This window comes from Hylobates moloch, unplaced genomic scaffold, assembly GCF_009828535.3.
Source record: "Hylobates moloch isolate HMO894 unplaced genomic scaffold, HMol_V3 SCAFFOLD_10, whole genome shotgun sequence".
NCBI classification, from domain to species: Eukaryota; Metazoa; Chordata; class Mammalia; order Primates; family Hylobatidae; genus Hylobates; species Hylobates moloch.
This window is the reverse complement of record NW_026652285.1, coordinates 104,494,943-104,516,794: the sequence shown is the minus strand read 5'-3', so window position 1 is coordinate 104,516,794 and position 21,852 is coordinate 104,494,943. Positions and strand designations below refer to the sequence as shown.

At 39.9% G+C, this 21,852-nt stretch overlaps 1 protein-coding gene across 7 annotated transcripts in view; it reads left to right on the top strand.

The window, feature by feature from the left end:
* The window catches only part of SETX (senataxin), a 92,822-nt gene that overhangs the window by 38,703 nt on the left and 32,267 nt on the right, over positions 1–21,852 (top strand). For 6 of the 7 annotated variants that reach the window (XM_058444750.1, XM_058444748.1, XM_058444749.1 and 3 more), the window contains 5 exons: positions 4,938–5,037; positions 15,917–16,090; positions 18,398–18,630; positions 19,643–19,810; positions 20,679–20,835. In XM_058444750.1, coding sequence (XP_058300733.1) covers positions 4,938–5,037; positions 15,917–16,090; positions 18,398–18,630; positions 19,643–19,810; positions 20,679–20,835 — 832 coding nt within the window. Of the gene's footprint in view, positions 1–1,418; positions 1,459–4,937; positions 5,038–15,916; positions 16,091–18,397; positions 18,631–19,642; positions 19,811–20,678; positions 20,836–21,852 lie in introns of those variants that run through there. The other variant, XM_032165483.2, reaches the window with a different exon arrangement.

The following is a 21,852-nucleotide window of genomic DNA, read 5'->3' as shown; positions in this document are numbered from 1 at the left end:
TCATGGTAACTGGAACTGCATATCTGTTAGTAATTAGTCTAATGATGAATGCATGAGACATTTATGGAAAACACTTTAAAACTATTTTAAAGGTGATAAAGGAAGATGTTTAGTCTTTTGTTCAAAATGGAGAGGTGCTGTGTTTATGGATGTGATAGCTTCACATTGTAAAGATGTGACTTCTTTCTGAATTCATTTATAAATTTGATGTAGTTCAAGTTAAAATCTCAGCAGGATTGTTTTGAGGTGATTGATAGACATTTTAAAATTTGTAAGGAAAAGCAAAATCTATTATAATAAAGTCACTTTGAAAAGAACAGCATAACTAGGGCATGGGGGGAATGATAGTTGCTTTATCTGCTATGAAGCTGTTTCAAAACCATAGTTATAGACACATATGAGAGTGGCACGGGGCCGGCAGATACCTGGAGAAACAGTGGGAGACCCTTTAGCTCCTAAGAAGGAACTCCTTGCATATGTGTCAATCTTAGATAAAACGAGATAAATAGGACATCACAAATCAGTGGGGAAGGGATGGATCGTTAGAGGAAACTGGCCTACTTCATTGGGGAAAAAGCAAATTAGGCTAAGATTCGTACTTTGTAGCACATAAACTTTGGTTAAATCACATATGTTTGGAAAGTAAAACTAAACGAAGAAAATATCACAAAACATGTCAGTTTAGGTGATGAAGGTAATCATAAAAACGTAAAAAGCATTAGCCACATTAATGGATTAATGAATATTAATGGATTTTATTCTGTCAAAGTTAATGTCTTTTTAGTGAAGGACTCTATATTTGGAGTTAACAGATGTGAAGAAGAGAGTTTTGAAACATTCCTAAACTGGCAAGAGATTAGTAGCTAAAACACACAAAGCACTTTCGTAAATCGACAGCAAAAAACAGGGAAATCAGTAGAAGATGGACAACAAATAGACAGTTTGCAGAAAACTTGGTGGTAATAAGCATATGAAGTGTTACTGAAAGGAGGAAAGGAAGTTAAAATAACAGGTGAGCAAAAGTTTGTGATCCTTTATGATCTAGCAGTCTTATTCCTGCGTAGCCTCACCAGAAGAACGTATACATGTCTGTCTGTAAGGGTTCTGTCTTAGGATGTCATTTATAGGATATAGAGTTGGAGCTAGTTAAAAGGATGGATGAGTAAAACAAAGCCATTTCATACTAAAGAGTACTATGTGAGTCAGTCCCAGAAGACTTAAAAGTTGGTTGAAAAAAACAAAACACCTAGTTTATAGTAGAATACCATTTGTCTAAATCACCCACACCCCTGTCTGGATTTTTCAGTTACACTAACGCACCTGTAGTGGATACCTAGGGTGGAGGTTGTCATGGAAGTGGAATCAGGGACAAAGGAGAAATCAAATGATGAGGGCCTTTCATAGACTCCTGACAGTGCATCACGAACCGGAGATTTGGATGAGCGCTACCTGAGCTGGGTAAGGAAGAATAACAGCAAGGAGGTCATCGTTGAGTTTGATGTGTGGACAATTTTTGTGCAGCAGTGGTTAAGTTGGAAACCAGATGTACAAAGAAGTGAGTGGAAGGAGTGTTTTGAAAACATACGTATTGACTGGGAGCAGGAAAAAGGGGGCACTAAGCTGAGTGGTCGTTTGGAGACAAGGAAGGGTTTTATTGGTGGCAGAGTGTTCTTAGAGCGAATTCAGTGTGTATGCTGATGGGAATGAGCAATGGGCAGGAAGAAATTGATGCAAGAAAATGGATAACTCTAGAAGTTTAAGTTCTCAAGGGAAGAGGGCTCCAGGACAGAAATCAGTGAGTTTGCCTTAGACTTTTGTATTGAAAGGGGACAGGACATGGAGATGAATGTCAGTTGCTTTGTCTGTTTTGGGGTTTGTGTTTGGCTGTCTTATGTAAGTCAAGGACAGTCTTGGTTATTGGGAGCCAGTGCTGCAGGAACTTCTTTTCCCCAGTGAAACAGCTGTTGTTTTAATGATGTAATTTTTTGGCCAGGCACAGTGGCTCACGCCTGTAATCCCAACACTTGAGAAGGCTACAGCAGGCGGATCATCACTTGAGGTCAGGAGTTTGAGACCAGCCTGGCCAACTTTGGTGAAACCCTGTCTCTACTAAAAATACAAAAATTAGCCGGGCGTGGTGGCACGTGCCTGTAATCCCAGCTACTCAGGAGGCTGAGGCAGGAGAATTGCTTGAACCCGGGAGGTGGCGGTTGCAGTGAGCTGAGATCGTGCCACTATACTCCAGCCTGGGCGACAGAGCAAGACCCTGTCTCAAAAAAAAAACAAACAATAATAATAATAATAATAATAATTTTTTAAAGAGAATTTTCTCAGGGTCACACACACAAAAAAAACCTCATTATAACCAAACAGTGTATTTAGTCTATGTGGAAGTATTTTTATCAAAACATAATATTAAACTATTTGATCTGAAAAATGTTAAATTACTAAATTATTAGGAACGTCCAGTTTTGTAGAATGAGGCCTAACTGGATATCTGTCTTTCCTGTCTGGAGTGGGAAGAAAAGGAACATAGTTTGCTTCTTCGAAGTGATAGTGCTTTGTGAGATTGTTAACAACATTACCACTGACCTTTAATACTTTGAAAGCTAGCTGGGCTTGGTGGCTCACGTCTGTAATCCCAGCACTTTGGGAGGCTGAGGTGGGTGGATCACCTCAGGTCAGGAGTTTGAGACCAGCTGGCCAACATGGTGAAACCCTGTCTCTACTAAAAATACAAAATGTGGCCCGGGCATGGTGGCTCATGCCTGTAATCCCAGCACTTTGGGAGGCCGAGGCAGGTGGATCAGCTGAGGTCGGGAGTTCGAGACCAGCCTGACCAACATGGAGAAACCCTGTCTCTACTAAAAATACAAAATTAGCCAGGCATGGTGGTGGGCGTCTGTAATCCCAGCTATTTGGGAGGCTGAGGCAGGAGAATCACTTGAACCTGGGAGGTGGAGGTTGTGGTGAGCTGAGATCGCGCCATTGCACTCCCACCTGGGCAACAAGAGTGAAACTCTGTCTCCAAAAAAAATAAATAAAACTTTGATAATGCTCTGATGGACCACATACACACACTTGTTTGTACTTTGGACCAGTTATTTCATTTAGTGTGAAACTACCAACTCATGCAATTTATGATTTCTTAATTTCCCAGGGCTACATGAGTTATGAAACAGATAAACCTGTAACTGCATCAAATACACAAACCTGTGAATTATGTAGTATATTGAGTATATATTAATTAGGACTTTTTACCTAGCTAAGTTTCTCTTTGATAGCTCCAGAATTTCAGCTATCATTAGTCGGTCATTGTAGCTTGACTATAAGAGATCCACTTAATCTCTGGCTCCTGGGGTTGCTGTAGAAGTTAATATTAGGCCCAAATAATTTCAAACTAAAAGTATCTGCCCTCCTTTTTCCAAGATGGGAACTATCTAGGGTCTTGTAGGTACTCTCAGGTAAATCCCTTGTGATAAAATTTTACTGATCCATTTTTTTTTAATCTTTGTTGTACACACTAGGATGCATTTTAACAGCTTTATTAAGGTATACTATACCATAAAATGTACCTTTTAAGGTGTATAATTGAATGGTTTTTTTTAAGTAAATTTATAGTTGTATAGCCATCACCACAACCCAGTTTTAGAACATTTCTATTGACCTAAAACAATCCCTTCTGCCCGTTGGTAGTCATTCTTCATTCTTACCACTAGCCCCAGGCAAACACTAATCTCTCGTCTGTCTATAAATCTGCCTCTTCAGGAAATGTCATATATAGAAGTGTACATATGTGGTCTCTTGAATCTGGCTCCTTTCACTTCATGTAATCTTTTTGAGGCCCATCCATGTTGTAGCATGCATTAATAGGCCATGGCTTTTTATTGCCAAATGAGATTCTATTGTATGGATATATTACATTTGTTTATGCATTCACCAACTGATGGACATTTGGTTGTTTCCAGGTTTTGGTGATTGTAAATAATGCTGTGAACATAGAATGCACTTTTGATGATGATTCTATGGAGTTGCCTTACTGTAGGGTATTCTGGGTGATGCAAGCTGATCATGACTATCGTAGTCCAGAGTCTGACCTTACTAGCGGATAACACAGATTCAGTATTGTTTTGTTCCCCTGTCCATAGCATAACCCTTGTGGAGTCTTGGTTGGTTAACCATTGCAGAAGCAGTTCAGCACCAATAGTCTTTGATGATAAGTTTCTTCAGAGGAACTGAAAGGCTATTTGTTGATTTAAATACTTAATGACTAACTGTTACATTTAGACAAAACCCTCCTTAGGGCCCAAAAGGTAATAGATTTGTTAGTTTTTTTAAAAAGTGAAAGCTAATATGACTTTTTTATACTAGTAGTCTTCCTAAATTTGGGATTGGGAATAGTCTTATTTCTCAGAAGATCCTTAAGGGTACTTCTGAGTTTGGAGCTTTGACAGATTGGGAGATGGGTATAGAGCATTTTATAAACTGGCAGGATGACATGTTGGTGAGAAATCCCTAAGGTTTGCAACAAATCTAGGTCCTTTTGGACTTGGAAGCTAGCTGATCTGGTTGGGAAGTAGCATTCTACCGGAGCTGTCCAGAAGTACGTTATGCACTGCTGGGAATGCTCCACGTCTGCGCACAGCGGAGCGGCCCCAGGTGGCTGTTGAGCACTGCGAGTGTGACTAGTTTGAAGAACAGAATTTTTATTTTTTAACATTTTTATTTAATGTAAATAACCAGATGTAGCTATTGGCTACTGAATTGGTCAGGACAGTTCCAGATAATTTTATTAACCCGCCGCGAATCAATTTTTAGTTTCTCTCACCTAGATTCTAGGTTCTGGATTTTACTGTTGCTTAATTTTGGAAAATGTTACTATTTAGCATCACTTTCCAGAATGTTGCTTTCTTAATTTGCTTTTGTGCTTTGTATAGGTGGCACAGGAATGGCTCAACTCTCCAAATAGAGAGAATTTCTATCAGTTGCAAGTACGAAAATTTCCTGCTGATTATATAAAATACTGGGAGTTTGCAGGTAAGTTTTTTCTTATGCAACTCGGAATATATGATATAATAATTGGAGATTTCTAATTAAGAGGAGATAGCATTATTTGAATTTAGGGGGACACAAATTTTCTAAGCTAAATTTGTAACTTCTTAGAATATGTTTGAAGTTTTAATGAGGATAGTTACTGGAACAATTATGAATGTAAAATTTATGATTTTTTTTCCCCACTCTAGTTAGAATCCTACAGGCTGAATTGTCAGTGGGGGCTGGGAATGGGAGAGAGGGTAAGTGGAGGGATTTGGTGGGGGTGCTGCGTAATAGTCTTTACAGATTCTGAGTAAATCTTCCTGTTCTGTCTTTTCATTTCATGATTGATCTGAACCACATACCACTTTTATATACCAGTTATAAATACACCAAACGTTCAGAACTCTTTAAAATAAAATGAATAAGTCCTCTTTTTACCCCCAACCCCCATCCATCCTACTCTGTAGATGTGCTTAAAAAATAAATGAGGCTGGGCGAGTTGGCTAACACCTGTAATCCCAGCACTTTGGGAGGCCGAGGCAGGCGGATCACCAGGTCAAGAGATCGAGACCATCCTGGCCAACATGGTGAAACCCCGTTTCTACTAAAAATGCAAAAATTAGCCAGGCATGGTGGCAGGCACCTGTAGTCCCAGCTACTTGGGAGGCTGAGGCAGGAGAATCACTTGAACCAGGGAGGCAGAGTTTGCAGTGAGCTGAAATAGCACCACTGCACTCCCACCTGGCAACAGAGCAAGACTGTCTCAAAAACAAAACAAAAACAACAACAACAACAATTATATGTTATATGTATTATGTACTATATTCTTACAATAAAGCTAAAGAAAAGAAACTAAAATCATAAGGAAGAGAAGATATATTCTTCATTAAGTGAAATGGATCATCATAAAGATCTACATCTTTATCATCGTCACACTCAGTAGATAGATGAGGAGGAGGGATTTGTCTTGCTCTCTCAGGAGTGGCAGAGATGGAAGAAAATCTATGAATTAGTGGACCTGCGCACTTCAGACTCATGTTGTCAGCTGTACGTTGAGATGCAATAGCCACAAAGCAGAAAGAAAGCAGATGTTTGGCGGGACTGTATCATTTTCACAGATGGTTTAGGAGCAGTGAGCCGTTTTTATTAGGGAATGATGAGAACTGTCCTAAAATCTAAGTTCCTAGATACCAGCCACGGGGCAGCCTCGCAAGCAGGTCTTTCGAAGGATAGTATGCCTGCTATGTTAACTCTTTCCTGCACAGCATATTATGAATAATGCTACTGTGATCACGCATGTATCTCTTAGTGTTCTTCTGAACGCATTTTTGTTCAGTTTATATCCAGAAGTAGATTGTGGAATATTAGGGTGTGTATAAGTTCAACTTCAGTAAATAATGCCAAGCCTATTGTACAAAATTATATTCCACCAGCAGTGTATGAGAAGTTGCATTTTTCTGTGTCTTCAGCAACACATTTGTATAGATTGTTTTGAGATTTTTAGCTGTTGGGCTGTGTGTATTGATGGTGTTTTGTGGGCTTTGTAATGTCTTCATTAGGGAGATTGAGCATCTTTTCACATATTCAGTAGCTGTCTGAGTAACCTCTTTTGGAAAGTGCCTGTTCAAGGCTTTTGGTCATTTTCTGTTGTCTTTTTTTCAGTTGATTTGTAGGAGTTCTTTATATAATCTGGGTAGAAGTCATTTCCTCACATTGACTTACATTCTGACTCTTTTTAATGATGTCTTAAAATTTTCTTTTTCATTCTTATTGAGAATTGCTTATTTGAACATGGTAAATACATCAGTCTTTTATTGTCAGTGGTCTGTGTCCCGTTTCTTAAAGGAAGAGTAAGAAATCTTCCTCTGCTACAGGTTGCAAATTACATTCTCTTGCCTTCCTTTGCCCCCACCACCATCACCCATGGACCAGGATCTGTCTTACCTTCTAGAACAAAGGTTAGCAAACTACAGCCTGCAGATCCACCTACCCCATGTATTGATTTTGTATTGCCCTAGGGTACGTTGTTTGCGTTCCCTTTTTTTTCTTAAATGTGGAGATGGGATCTTGTGCTGTTGTCCAGGCTGATCTCAAACTCCTGGTCTCAAGTGATCCTCCTGCGTCCTCAACCTTCTGCAGTGCTGGGATTACAGGTGTGAACCACCTTGCCCAGCTGGTTTTTACGTTTTTAAAGCTCTATAAAAAAGAGTATGTAACAGGCATTATGTGTGGCCCCACAAGCCTATCTGGCCCTTTACAGAGGAAATTTGGGAACCCCTTTTCTAGAAGCTTTCTTGTTTTGTTTGTGACTGAGGTATGTGGGTTGGGTTCCATTTTTTTTCCCCCAAGTAGAGATCTGATTATCCCAGTACTATTTATTGAAAGACCATTTGTGCATCACTGCACTGCTGTGTTTCTCATGAGTCTGGAGTCCGCTTAATGTCTGGGCATCAGTCTGTTCTTCTTGAGATCATTTGCCTACCCTGGGCTCGTATCACATCGTTTACTTAATCTAGCTTTATAAGAAGTTTTAATAACTTGTAGAGCAAGTCCTCCTACCTTGTTTTGTTTTGTTTGTTTGTTTTTTGTTTGTTTTGTTTTTTGGGATGGAGTCTTGCTCTGTCGCCCAGGCTGGAGTGCAGTGGCACGATCCCAGCTCACTGCAACCTCTGCTTCCCGGGTTCAAGCGATTCTCCTGCCTCAACCTCCAGAGTAGCTAGGACTACAGGTGTGCACCACTATGCCTGGAAAATTTTTGTATTTTTAGTAGAGACGGGGTTTCACCATGTTGGCCAGGCTGGTCTCGAACTCCTGGCCTCAAGTTATCTGCCCATCTTGGCCTCCCAAAGTGCTGGTGTGAACCACGGCGCCTCACCCCCTCCTACCTTGCTCTGCTTTTTGAGTGCTTTGGCTATTCTTGGCCCTTTGCATTTCCATATAAATTTTAGAGGAAAAGAAGTAGAAATTTGGGAAGGATTGACAACTTTTAATACTTTCTAATTCATGAATAAGGTATATATCTTCAATTATTTAGGTTAAATTTTTCTCAGTGTTTTGGAGTTTTCTGTGGAGAGGTTTTGCATGTCCTCTTCAGTTAGTTTGTCATTTGTAACTATGTTAGTGACTATCTCTAAAAAATAAGAGCTTAAAAATAACAGTTGTACCTAAAAAGTTACCAATAATCCCTTCGTATCAATCAGTGTTCAAATTTTCAATTATCTCATAACACTTTTTTTCAGCTTAAGATCCAAAGTAGTCCACCCAATGGCATTGGTTGATAGGTCTTTTTAAACTAGAATTCTCTCATTTTCTTCCCTTGCAATTTTTTTTGTTGAAAAAATTGAGTGAGTTTTATAGAGTTAATCATGGTCTGGATTTTGCTGATACTGCATCCCCTTGGTGGTGTTTAGAATGTGTCTCTGTCCTCTTTGTGTTTCCTCTATATTGATACCTGGAGCTAGAGGATTGATCCAGTTCAGGTAAATTTTTATTACTTGTTTTTGGCAAAACTATTTTCTAGTTGGTGGTATGTTCCATCAGCAGCAGGTACGTGGTATCTAGTTTCTTTTTCTGATAATCACAGCTGCTTCTACTTAGTCATTAATTCATTAAAGGGAGCAAAATGGTGATACTTTAATCATTTTATGTTAGCTGGAATACTTCTCTAGAGAGAAAATTCTCTACTTCTACTATTTGGTTAGTCAGTAGTATATTTTATAAAGGAAAGGCAGTATAAATACTTGACGCTTGATCACTTTTCAGAATAATGAGTTTAATTCACTAGTAGTCTGGGTGTGGTGGCTCACGCCTGTATTCCCAGCACTTTGGGAGGCCGAGGGACAGATCACCTGAGGTCAGGAGTTCGAGACCAGCCTGGCCAACAAGGCAAAACCCCATCTCTACTAAAAATACAAAAATCAGCTGGGCATGGTGGCCCATACCTGTAGTCCCAGCTACTAGGGAGGCCGGGGCAAGAGAATCGCTTGAACCCTGGAGGCAGAGGTTGCAGTGAGCCGAGGTCGTGCCACTGCACTCCAGCCTGGGAGACAGAGCAAGACTCCATCTCAAAAAAAAAAATCCACTAGTAAGTGCCAGTGGTGACTGGTAAGCTTAAACAAGAACTGTGGGTGCATGGATTGGTATGCTTGTGTTTCAGTCCATTTCAGTCAGCTCCTTCTAGTTGGCTCTGAGGCTGTGTGCTATGACAAGATGTTCCAAGTTCATCATATATATTGTTTTTATCCCATAACTGAACTTACAGTTTTCTAAGGAGCCTTGCTATGTTTTAGTTGAAAGCGGTATTTCAACACAAATCTGGGCATGCTATATGCTGTTAGCGGGTAATACATCTAAACGTAAGGATACATAAAGATTGTAAGTAAAAGATAACCATGCATATCCAAATTAAAAAAAAAACTTATTTAGCTCTGTTAATATCAGACTAAATAGACATTAAGGCAGAAAGCGTTATTGTTGTTGATATTATTATTATTATTATTATTATTATTATTTTGAGACAGAGTGTTGCTCTGTCACCCAGGCTGGAGTGCAGTAGCTGATCTTGGCTCACTGCAACTTCTGCCTCCCAAGTTCAAGCGATTCTCCTTCCTCAGCCTCCTAAGTAGCTGGGATTACAGGTGCTCACCACCACACCCAGCTAATTTTTGTATTTTTGGTAGAGATGGGGTTTTGCCATGTTGGCCAGGCTGGTCTTGAACTTCTGACCTCAGGTGACCCGCCTGCCTCGGCGTCCCAAAGTGCTAGGATTACAGGCGTGAGCCACCATGCCCAGCTCAGAAAGCATTATTTGAGATAAAAAGGGAGTATTTCGGTTCAGCAGAAGATACGACAATTCTGAATGCATATACCTAATAAAATAAAGAGCTGGGCACAGTGGCCTGTGCCTCTGTAGTCCCTGCTACGTGGTAGGCTGAGGCAAGATCACTTGAGCCCAGGAGTTTGAGGCTATACTGTGTTATGATCACATATGTGAATAGTCACTGCACTCTAGCCTAGGCAACGTAACAAGACCCTGTCTCTAAATGAATAAATAAATAAAACTGATAGAACTAGAGTATACTTTTTACATATATGTGACTTTTGAACAATTAAATCAACAGATGAATTTTAAAAAGCAAACCTTAAAAAAGAAATGCAGTTGAAGTAGGTGAACCTAATTATATTTTAAATTGGTCATATGTATAACCCACAGAGAAAAAAATGATACAAGTACTTTTAGAACTAGTAGACTTGGCTGGGCACAGTGGCTCACGCCTGGAATCCCAGCACTTTGGGAGGCCAAGGCTGGTGGATCACCTGAGGTCGGGAGTTTGAGACCAGCCTGGCCAACATGGTGAAACCTCGTCTCTACTAAAAATACAAAATTAGCCAGGTGTGGTAGTACACTGCAGAGGTTGCAGTGAACCGAGATTGCGCCATTGCACTCCATCCTGGGTGACAAGAACAGCCAAAATTGTGAGATTTGTTGTCAGTAGTAGAACTGGCTTAGTATTAATAGTTCTTAGATGATTTTGTGTATTGTAAAATAGAGCTAATGTATAAGAAAGCTGGTGTTAGGAGGCAGAGTTCCCTCGTTATGGGAGAAGGGAGTTGCATGGGATGGAGTAAGGTGATGAAAAATCCTATGGGGTTGCATTTGCCTTGGAGGAATTAATTTTTTATTTTGAAATAATTGCAGATTTTTCAAAAAAATTGCAAAATTAGTAGAGTTTCTATAACCTTCACCAAGTTTCCTCAAATGTTAACATCTTATGTAAATACAGAACAATGATCAAAACCAGGGTTTTATGTTGGTATAAACTAAGAGCTAATTACACCTTATTCATATTATACCACTTGTCCCACAAATGTCTGTTTTCTGCTCCAGGGTCCAATCTAGAATCACAAATCCCATTCAGTTGTGATGTCTTCTTAGTTTCCTTCAGTCTAGGACAATTAGGTCCTCATTGTCTCTTTGTCTTTCATGGCCTAAATGTTTTTAAAGAGTGCCGTCCGGTTACTTTGCAGAATGTCCCTCCATTTGGGTTTCTCTGATACTTGCTTGTGAGTCAAATTCAGGTTTTGCATTTTTGGCAAGAAAAACATAGAAGTAGTTTGTGCTCTTCTCAGTCTGTTGGATCGGGAGGTACATGACATTGATAAATCTCATTGCTGGTGATACTAACTTCCGTCACTTTGTCAAGGTGGAGTCTCAGGTTTCTCCACTGTAAAGTTACTATTTTTTCATTTGTAATGAGTAAATATCCAGTTTCTTGTCCTTTTTTAAAAAAAATTTTTTTTCTTATTTCTTTTCATTTTTGAGGTTTTTGTTCAAAATAGTTTTTTATATCCCCAAATAAGTAGCTAATATGTTTAATTCAGTATCTTTTTTTTCTTTTTTTTTTGAGATGGAGTCTCACTCTGTTACCCAGGCTGAAGTGCAGTGGTGTGATCTCGGCTCACTGCATCCCACCTCCTGGGTTCAAGCGATTCTCCTGCCTCAGCCTCCCAAGCAGCCGGGATTACGGCACGTGCCACCATGCCTGGCTAATGTTTGTATTTTTAGTTGAGATGGGGATTTGCCATTTTGGCTAAGCTGGTCTTGAACTCCTGACCTCAGGTGATCCTCCTGCCTTGGCTCCACAAAGTGCCCAAATTACAGGCATGAGCCACCGCGCCCAGCCTAATTCAGTATTCCTTTCCTTCCCGGTTGTTGTTTTGGGGAGAATTCTCTTTTTCTTTTCTTTTTTTTTTTTTTGGAGACAGAGTCTCGCTCTGTCACCCAGGCTGGAGTGCAGTGGCACGATCTCAGCTCACTGCAAGTTCCGCCTCCCGGGTTCACGCCATTCTCCTGCCTCAGCCTCTCCGAGTAGCTGGGACTACAGGCGCCCGCCACCACGCCCGGCTAATTTTTTGTATTTTTTTTAGTAGAGACGGGGTTTCACCATGGTCTCAATCTCCTGACCTCGTGATCCGCCCGCCTCGGCCTCCCAAAGTGCTGGGATTACAAGCGTGAGCCACCGCGCCCAGCCCTCTTTTTCTTTTCTTTTTTTTTGTTTTTGTTTTTGAAACAGGGTCTTGTTCTGTTGCCCAGGCTGACGTTCAGTGGTGCAATCACAGCTCACTGCAGCCTCAAACTCCCAGGCTGAGAATTTTCATTAGTATGTTGGATCTCCATTTTTTTTTTTGTAATCTTTACATATGGATTTATGAATTTTATTTCTATTTCTGAGGTAATGAGATAGTTTACACAATTACAAGTTCAGTGACACCCTTTTCTGTAAGTGTAGTGAAGTCCAGAGTTTGTTCCACTTTTGAGGGTCTTTCAAGACCCTAAATTTTCTCCCCTTTTGGTTCTACCTACAGTATGCAGTTATAAAAGGGTACTTCTCCCTTCTTCTCTTGTCCCTCAGAAGCTTTGAGTTTCAAGTACTGCCAGTTATGGACCATTAAGACCCTGTGCTGTATGCTGTATTCTGATTTTTGTCAGGATGCTGCTTTAGTGTTTTCACACTTGAGCTCGTCTTACCCTTCTCCTGGTAGATTTGGAGCTGGCTGAGGCTCCTGAGCTCTCTTTTTTTTGAGACGGAGTCTTGCTCTGTTGCCCCAGGCTGGAGTACAGTGGCTACAACCTCTGCCTTCCGGATTCAAGCAATTCTCCTGCCTCAGCCTCCCAAGTAGCTGGGGTTATAGGCACCCCACCATGCCCGGCTAATTTTTGTTATGTTTAGTAGAGACAGGGTTTCACCATGTTGGCCAGGTTGGTCTCAAACTCCTGATCTCAGGTGATCCACCCGCCTCAGCCTCCCAAAGTGCTGGGATTACAGACGTGAGCTACTGCGCCCATGTGGTGTTTTTAATTTTGGTGATTCAAACGAGTGTGTAGTAGTATGTCATTGTGGTTTTAATTTACTTTTCTAGAATGGCTAACAATGTTGAGCATCTTTTCACAGACTTACTGGCAATGTACATATCCCCTTCATGTATCTTCCATTTTTTAGTTGGATTGTTTGTCCTCTTATTTTTACTTATTTTTCAGTTCTTTATATATTCTGGAGACAAGTTATTTATTATATTTATATATTGAAAATATTTACTCCTAATCTGTGGAATGCCTTTTAATTTTCCTAACAGTATCTTTTGAAGAGCAAAAGTTTTGATTTTGATAGCATCCAGTTTATCAGTTTTTTTCTTTTCTGGTTCATGCTTTTTGTGTCCTAAGAAGCATTTACCTAACCCACGGTCACAATTTTCTCCTATTTTTTTTTTTCTAAATTTTATGGTTTAATTTTTGTGTTTATGTTGATGACCATTTCAATTTTGTTTTTATGTATGACATATGTAAGGATTAAGGGTTTTTTTTTTTTTGCTTTTTGGAAGGTAGAAGTCAGACGCAGTGGTTCATACTTGTAATCTCAGCACTTTAGGAGGCCAAAACAGGAGGATCACTTCAGACCAGGAGTTTGAGAGCAGTCTGGGCAACATAGCAAGACCCTGTCTCTACAGAAAAGTAAAAAAAAAGTTAGCTGAGCATGGTGGCACACACCTATAGTCCCAGTGACATGGGAGGCTGAGGCAGGAGGATTTCTTGAGCCCAAGTGTTCAAGGCTGCAGTGAGCTGTGATCATACCACTGCACTCCGGTCTGGGAGATAGAACAAGACCCAGTCTCTAAAAACATAATTCAAAAACAATGTAAAATAGGTGCTCAGTTTTAGTGTTACTTCTTAAAAAATGTAGCCTTTCTCTTTGAATAACCTTGCCATTCAGTAACTTGGCATGTTTGTCAGAATATCAGTTGATCTTGATTGCAGGTCTGCTTTTAGACACTGTTTTCTTTATCTGTATAGCTGCCTTCCACCAATACCACAGTCTCTTATTGTTGCTTTAAAAAAAATACTGAAATTGGATAGTTTCAGCCTTCCAGTTTTGGTCTTTGTAAAAAGTTTCTTTTTATTGTCATCAGTTTTAGAATCAACTTGTCAACATTTATAAAAATGCCTGCTGGTTTTTTGTTTGTTTGTTTGTTTTTTGCTTTTCTTTTCTGAGACGAAGTCTCACTCTTGTTGCCCAGGCTGGAGTGCAGTGGTGCGATCTTGGCTCACAGCAACCTCCACCTCCCAGGTTCAATCGATTCTCCTGCCTCAGCCTCCCGAGTAGCTGGGATTACAGGCACCTGCCACCACGCCTGGCTAATTTTTGTATTTTTAGTAGAGATCGAGTTTCACCATGTTGGCCAGGCTGGTCTCAAACTCCTGACCTCAGGTGATTCACCTGCCTCGGCCTCCCAAAGTGCTGGGATTACAGGCGTGAGCTACCACACCTGGCCTTTTTTTTTTTTTTTTTTTTTGAGATGGGGTCTTGCTCTGTCGTCCAGGCTGGAATGCAGTGGCGCGATCTCGACTCACTGCAAGCTCCGCCTCCTGGGTTCACATCATTCTCTTGCCTCAGCCTCCCGAGTAGCTGGGACTACAGGTGCCTGCCACCATGCCTGGCTAATTTTTTGTATTTTTAGTAGAGGCGGGGTTTCACCATGTTGACCAGGATGTTCTCCATCTCCTAACTTCATGATCCACCCACCTTGGCCTCCCAGAGTGCTGGGATTACAGGCATGAGCCACCGTGCCCGGCGGCCACCTGCTGATATTTTTACTAGGGTTGTTTTGACTCTAAAGATTAATTTGGGGAAAACTGACATTTTAACAGTATTAAGTCTTAGGCCTTGAACTTAGTACATTTCTTCATTTGTTTAGGCTGTCTTCAGTTTCTCTCAGCAGTGGTTTGTATTTTTCAGAGTATAGGGCTAGATTCAGCAGTTGGTACTGAACTTTATTCCAGTGCTTTGTCTGTTTTTCTAGTCCCATGTAGTTTACAACCGTCTTTTCCCACTTGTCTGAAATGCGTAGAAGTTGCAAAATTCTTGTATGTACAGTCACATGTCACTTAATGATGGGGATACATTCTCAGAAATGTGTCAGGCGATTTCATCATCATGCCAACATCGTGAGAGGTAAGAGTGTACTCATAGTAACCTAGGTGGTGTAGCCTACCACACATCTAGTCTGCCAACCTGCACAGCATGTTGCCGCACTGAATACTGTAGGTAATTGTAACATGGGGAAGTATTTGTATATCTAAACATAGAAAAGATACAGTAAAAATATATTGCAATCTTATGGGACCACTGTTGTATATATCCAGTCCATCACTGACCACAGCATCATTATGTGGTGTATAACTACTTGGATCTGTTTCCGAGTTTTCCTCGGGGGTTTTGAAAGTTGGAAACAAATGAGAGAAATTTAGTTAAAAGCCAGAATAGGCCAGGCATGGTGGCTCACCCCTGTAATCCCAGCACTTTGGGAGGCTGAGGCAGGCGGATCACGAGGTCAGGAGATTGAGACCATCCTGGCTAACACAGTGAAACCCCGTCTCTACTAAAAATGCAAAAAATTAGCCAGGCATGGTGGAGGGCGCCTGTAGTCCCAGCTACTCGGGAGGCTGAGGCAGGAGAATGGCGAGAACCCGGGAGGTGGAGCTTGCAGTGAGCCAAGATTGCGCCACTGCACTCCAGCCTGGGCAACAGAGCAAGACTCTGTCTCAAGAAAAACAGAATAAACCTGAAGGAAAGAAAATTTATTAGCCATTTTTCAATATTATGGTTTTATCTATTTTGGCCTTATAGCAGTTTTGAAAAAAACTATATAATTGATATTTTTAATATTTTAAGTTTTTGATTGGATTAGATTACCATTTTAAAGTATATGCAGTCCTTTAGTGCTGTGTATTTTTGAACTTAATACAAGGATTTAATTTCTTTTAATCTTATTTAAAATAATTCTGTTAGAGTTATATAAATTCCGACTTCTTGTTGTTTCATAGTTTATCTGGAAGAATGTGAACTGGCTAAACAGCTTTATCCAAAGGAAAACGATTTGGTGTTTTTAGCTCCTGCGAGAATAAATGAAGAGAAGAAAGATACAGAGAGAAATGACATACAAAATCTCCATGAATATCATTCTGGTTATGTTCATAAATTTCGCCGCACTTCAGTCAGTAAGTAAATAATGAGGCATTGACAGGAAATGTCAGATACAATTTCATCTTCTAATTTACTTCTAAATTGTGTATATCAAGTGTATTTGGTATACATTTACTAAACATGTTTTTGCTATGTTGATTACTTGCCATTCAGAGTCTCTTTTCTAGTTTTTCTAGACTTATCTGGAAAAGACCTTGTATTTATTTTTGTAATGTTTATCCTTTTGTTACATTTCTTTATCCATCATTGTGTTTGCTATAAAATGGACCATTTGCAGACCATCTGTGGTTTGTTAAATTACATTTCATCCTTGGTTTTGTGGCCAGTTACTAATGAGATGACCAAACATAAAACTCACTGGTCAGCAACTTGAGGAATCTGCTTACATCACTTCCATCCATTGTATGTTTCTCCCTAGGTAATTTAATAACAAAAACGTTAGCCTAAATTTAACGAATATCAGATGTATGCAGTGAGACTTGTTTCCCCCCCTTTTTTTTTTTTTGAGATGGAGTTTCTCTCTTGTTGTCCAGGCGAGAGTGCAGTGGTGCTGTATCGGCTCACTGCACTCTCTACCTCTTGGGTTCAAGCGATTCTCCTGCCTCAGCTTCCCAAATAGCTGGGATTATAGGCATCCGCCACCAGTCCCGGCTAATTTTTTGTGTTTTTAGTAGAGATGGGGTTTCACCATGTTGGCCAGGCTGGTCTCGAACTCCTCACCCCCCGCATCGACCTCCCAAAGTGTTGGGATTACAGGCGTGAGCCACTGAGCCCGGCTGAGACTTGTCCTTCTTATGTACATTTATAATCTTCCCTGAAGCCCCAAAAGGTAGAAGAAATTATTCCTTGCTCCTCAGGAAATCATGGTTCAGGGATGTTAAAGTAAATCTATTCAAGGCTGTCATCAGTGTTAACTGTTTAAGTCCAGAATTGAAGCCTGCTTTTGTTGACTGCAAAGTCCACATTGTTTTTCTTATGCCAAACTGCCTTTTTGGCAGTTGCAACTTTTTTAGTCTTAGTTATGTGAAGAAAAGAACATTATTTCATTATTCCTTCTCCTTTTTGCATGATATCTTAATATAGCAATAAAGTGTGTCAACGTTGTACTGCATTATAACAGGTGTACCATGTTTATTTGTGTGATCGGGGCTTAATTCTGTAGAATATGGGATACATTTAGAAGAGTTGCAGTGAGGATTGATGGCTTACTCTGTGCTTTTGGCTTTTGAGAATGATGACCTTTGCCAAATTTATAGTTCTAAGGCAGTCTCCTTCCCTGAACTCCTCATAGATCAAAATCATCTCTCGGATATCTCCATTTGGAAATGTGTTAGACATTTCAAATCCACTAGTCCAAAAGTTAACACTTGATTTTCTGCCTGACATCTGCACTTCCTTCATTCTCTCCCATCTTGTTAATTGGGGCCTCCCTTCTTTCGGTTACTCAGGCCAAAAACCTTGGAGTTATCCATGATCCTTACTTTCTCTCACACCTCACTTCTAATTTGTCAGCAGATCTGATTGACTTTTCCTTTGCAATATATCCCCAATCCAGTTCCCACCTCTACTAGTACATCCTGGTCCAAGCTGTCATTAACTTTTACCTAAATTACTACAGTAACCTTGTAAATGGTGTTTTTGTTTCTGTACTTGTCTCATTGTAGTTATTCTTTGTTCTGAGGTAAGAGTGGTTCTTTTAGTTTGTGAGATAGAGCATGTTATTTCCCTACACAGAGTGCCCGAGGTTTTCTTCCTGATCCTGAATAGCATTCAGAGTCATTACTGTGATCTGTACAGCCCTATGAAATATAGCCCCATTTTACTCTGAGTCGCTAAGCATTCTTCTCCCTATTTTTCCTTCTAGCCATGTTCGCCTTCTCCCTATTTCTAAAATATTCCTGGCACAGCTCTGTCTTATGATCTTTGCAGTTGCTGATTTTCTGCATGTGGTACTGTTTACCTCCTGCTAAGTGCATACTCCCTTACTTCAAGTCTCTGCTCAAATATTTCATCAGGAAGACCTTCTCGGACCAGCTTATCTGCCTCCATCCCCATCACTTCCTCCCTTTGTCTGCTTTCTTCAGAGCACTTACTACCACCTGACATATTTATTTGGTTATCTGCCTCCCTCTTCTAGAAAATAAGCCTCTGGAGGACAGAACATTACTGGGTTCAGGAAGCAGTCCATAAATATTTACTGGGTAAATTATGTAAATAATATCCAAAAATATGTTTAAAATACCTAATTCTGCATGACCTTTTAAACTAGGCAACATTATTCAGTGATAACTGAAGTTGCTTTTTCTCTTTCTTGATGATAGTGCGTAATGGGAAAGCTGAGTGTTACCTTTCCATCCAGACTCAAGAGAACTTCCCGGCCAATTTAAACGAACTTGTGAATTGTATCGTAATCAGTTCTCTGGTAACTACACAAAGGAAGTTGAAAGCCATGTCTCTGTTGGGTAGTCGGAACCAACTGGCTAGAGCTATTCTGAATCCAAACCCTATGGACTTCTGTACAAAAGATTTACTAACTACAACATCTGAGAGAATTGTGAGTGATGATTATATGATACTAGATAATTTCACGTTAGGATGTTAAAGCATCATGTTTTTTAGCTGCTACATATTCCTATATGTCTACAACAAAAATGTGTTCACGGTGAACAGTTTAGTGTTTGTTTTCTTTAATATTGCAAAGTATGTAATTTAGGTTAAATCAGCTCACTTCAGGAAAAGGTACAGTACAATAAGAGTCGAAGGTTGCTGGAAGAGCAACATTAAAATGTTAGGTTAATGTGCATTAGGTGAGAAGTCTCAGGTTTAGTGGTGTTAAATTTACATTTGAATGATTGATGGAGAATTGGCTGGTATTATTGGAAATGCAAAGATGAAGTTGTCAGCTGAACATGTGAAGCTGTGTATAAACTCTAGGAAATTAACAGAAAAATGCAAAAGGAAACTAACTATTTTGAAACTCTACTGTATGCTATGGCTTTTATGTGCATTATCTCAGTCTATTCTCACCTTTTAAGGAATCCTAGATTTAATGAGTAACAGACGCCAGGGCTTGGGTTAGGAGTGTAGTGACCTAGCTTGTAAGTGAAAGTGAAGCTTAGAGTCAGATCTGACCCTGAAATCCATGCTTTTTCCACTGTATCATGTGTTAGGAAAGAAATAGTCTTGGGATGTTTTCACTAAGGAGAAAATTGACTAAAGAAGGAAAAAAGCAGAGTAGTAAATAGAAGAAAAGTTGTGGATTAGTAAATGCAGTTTATTGTGATTATCTTTGTAAGAATAAAAAATAAAAATACAGTTGTGGTATTTGTAAGTACTTGAAGCCTTACAGACACTAATTAGTAATTAGTAAGTAATTAACTTTCATTCCAGTAGTGAACTTGCTTTTTAGATGAAAGGTCACTTTGGTGTCCTTGTCTTGTCTGACCATAACCAAAGCTTTTGTCTGACGCATTGAAAGAAATTTGGACAGGTCTTTTTCATGGTCTTCCTTTCAAATTCCACTACAGAAACAGCAACTCATTCTCAAAAATGTGTTTTTTATATAGATTGCATACTTAAGAGATTTCAATGAAGACCAAAAGAAAGCAATAGAAACTGCATATGCTATGGTGAAACACTCATCATCAGTTGCCAAAATCTGCTTGATTCATGGACCACCTGGAACAGGAAAATCAAAAACTATTGTTGGCCTCCTCTATCGTCTACTGACAGAGGTAGGTATGGGTGAGGGCACTGATGCTGTTAACTAGGTGCATCATTTTACTTTACTTGAGTTAACTGACATGTAAATAAGTATTAACATGCCATTTCCTCTTTGCTTTGTGTATATTTTTTATATTGTGTGTAACTGTGTCAGAGAAAAGGGTGGCAGAGGGAGGGAAGGTTATGGGAAATAAAAAGAGGAAAAAAAACCACTATCTTATGTGAAACAAATCATAAGGACTAGAATGATGGTCTTCAGGCTTCACTGTAGGTCACATCAAATGCTGTGAATGCTGGGCTGCATTTTGGTTGGATTGTGGTTGTTTTTTTTTTTGTTTTTTTTTTTTTGAGACAGTGTCTCGCTATCATCCAGGTTGGGATGCAGTGGCACGATCTTGGCTCACTGCAACCTCTGCCTCCCAGGTTCAAGTGATTCTCCTGCCTCAGCCTCCCAAGTACCTCCCGAGTAGCTGGGATTACAGGCATACACCACCACCCACAGCTAATTTTTGTATTTTTAGTAGAGATGGGGTTTCGCCATGTTGGCCAGGCTGGTCTCGAGCTCCTGACCTCAAGTGATCTGCCTGCCTCGGCCTCCCGAAGTGCTGGGATTACAGGCATGAGCCACCGTGCCTGGCCTGGATTGAGTATTGATGAAAGTAAGTGGATGATAAAGTGAGGTTCAGAGCAGTTATGACAAAATTTTTTGCTGGAGTAATTTTAAATATCAGTGTTACATGTAGATGCTTTTATTTATTTTTAACTTTGTTATGAGAACTTTCAAAAATACATGGAAGTAAAGACAAACTTTAAAGCTATGTAATAGAGCTCACCCATATTTTTTGTGTTTGTTTGGTATGTATATGTGGCAAATTGTAGAACCAGAGGAAGGGGCATTCAGATGAAAACTCCAATGCCAAAATCAAACAAAACCGTGTCCTCGTGTGTGCACCTTCCAATGCAGCTGTTGATGAACTCATGAAAAAAATTATCCTTGAATTCAAAGAAAAATGTAAAAACAAGAAGAATCCTTTAGGTATGATACTTCTGTGGATTTTTAATTTGTTTTTGTTTTCAGTGTTAAGTGTAGGCAACTTTGAATGACAAAGGAAAGAGCAAGCCAGTCCTGGTAATAGCTTCTGCTTGAATCTGTGGCTTGTGAGTTCATTTAGCAAGTATTTCATTGAACATTTACCCTGTGCCAGGCCCTGTGCCAGGTACTGAGGTTTCATCAGTGAAGCCTTCAAGGAGATACACGGCCTAGTGAGGAAGTGGACAGGTCAGTATAGAGTGATAAGTTCCACAGTAGGGCTAAAATGTGGGGGTGTTTCAGATACCTTAGAGGGACCCCGATTCAGTTGTGTGAGGGTTAGAGAAGGGCAGTTAGGAGTTAGCCACAGGAAGTAGAGGGTTAGGGAGTACTTGAGCAGCAGAGATTGCCATAAAAAAACAATCAGGGCAAGAGAGCCTCAGATGGTTCATGAGGTTCCTAGAGCATTAGGTGGCGGTGAAAGATGAGGCTTTGAGTAAGCACGGGCTTATTGAAAACGGTGAAAACAATCATTGTTTACAGTCACTGAGTGTTGAGTATGTGTCAGTAATTCTCAAAATAATCCCGTGAACTTGGTGTTAACCCTACCATCTGTATTTTATAGATGGGGAAACTGAAGCTTAGGAATGTTAAATACACTAGAGGGATAACTTTTTTCGGTAGAATGTACATAATAATGAGCATTACAACGGATGATTCAGGGCACTAAAGTGAAGATGTGAAATTATTTCATTTTATTTAACCTTAACACTTATTTTTCATATCACTCGTGTTGAGTGGTATAGTTATGGCTTTGTATTTGATGATCTTTCCAAGCTCATATGTCTTGTCTTCCCTTCCAAATTTAATTTTCCTTAAGGATACCTAACAGTGCCTTTTAACAGGATTTGATTTAGCAGACTCCAAATACAGTGGCTTAAATATAATAGAAGTTTACCTCTTTTTTTTAAAATCAAAAACCCAGAGGTGGGCAGTTGAGAACTGGTATGGCTACTCTGCCTT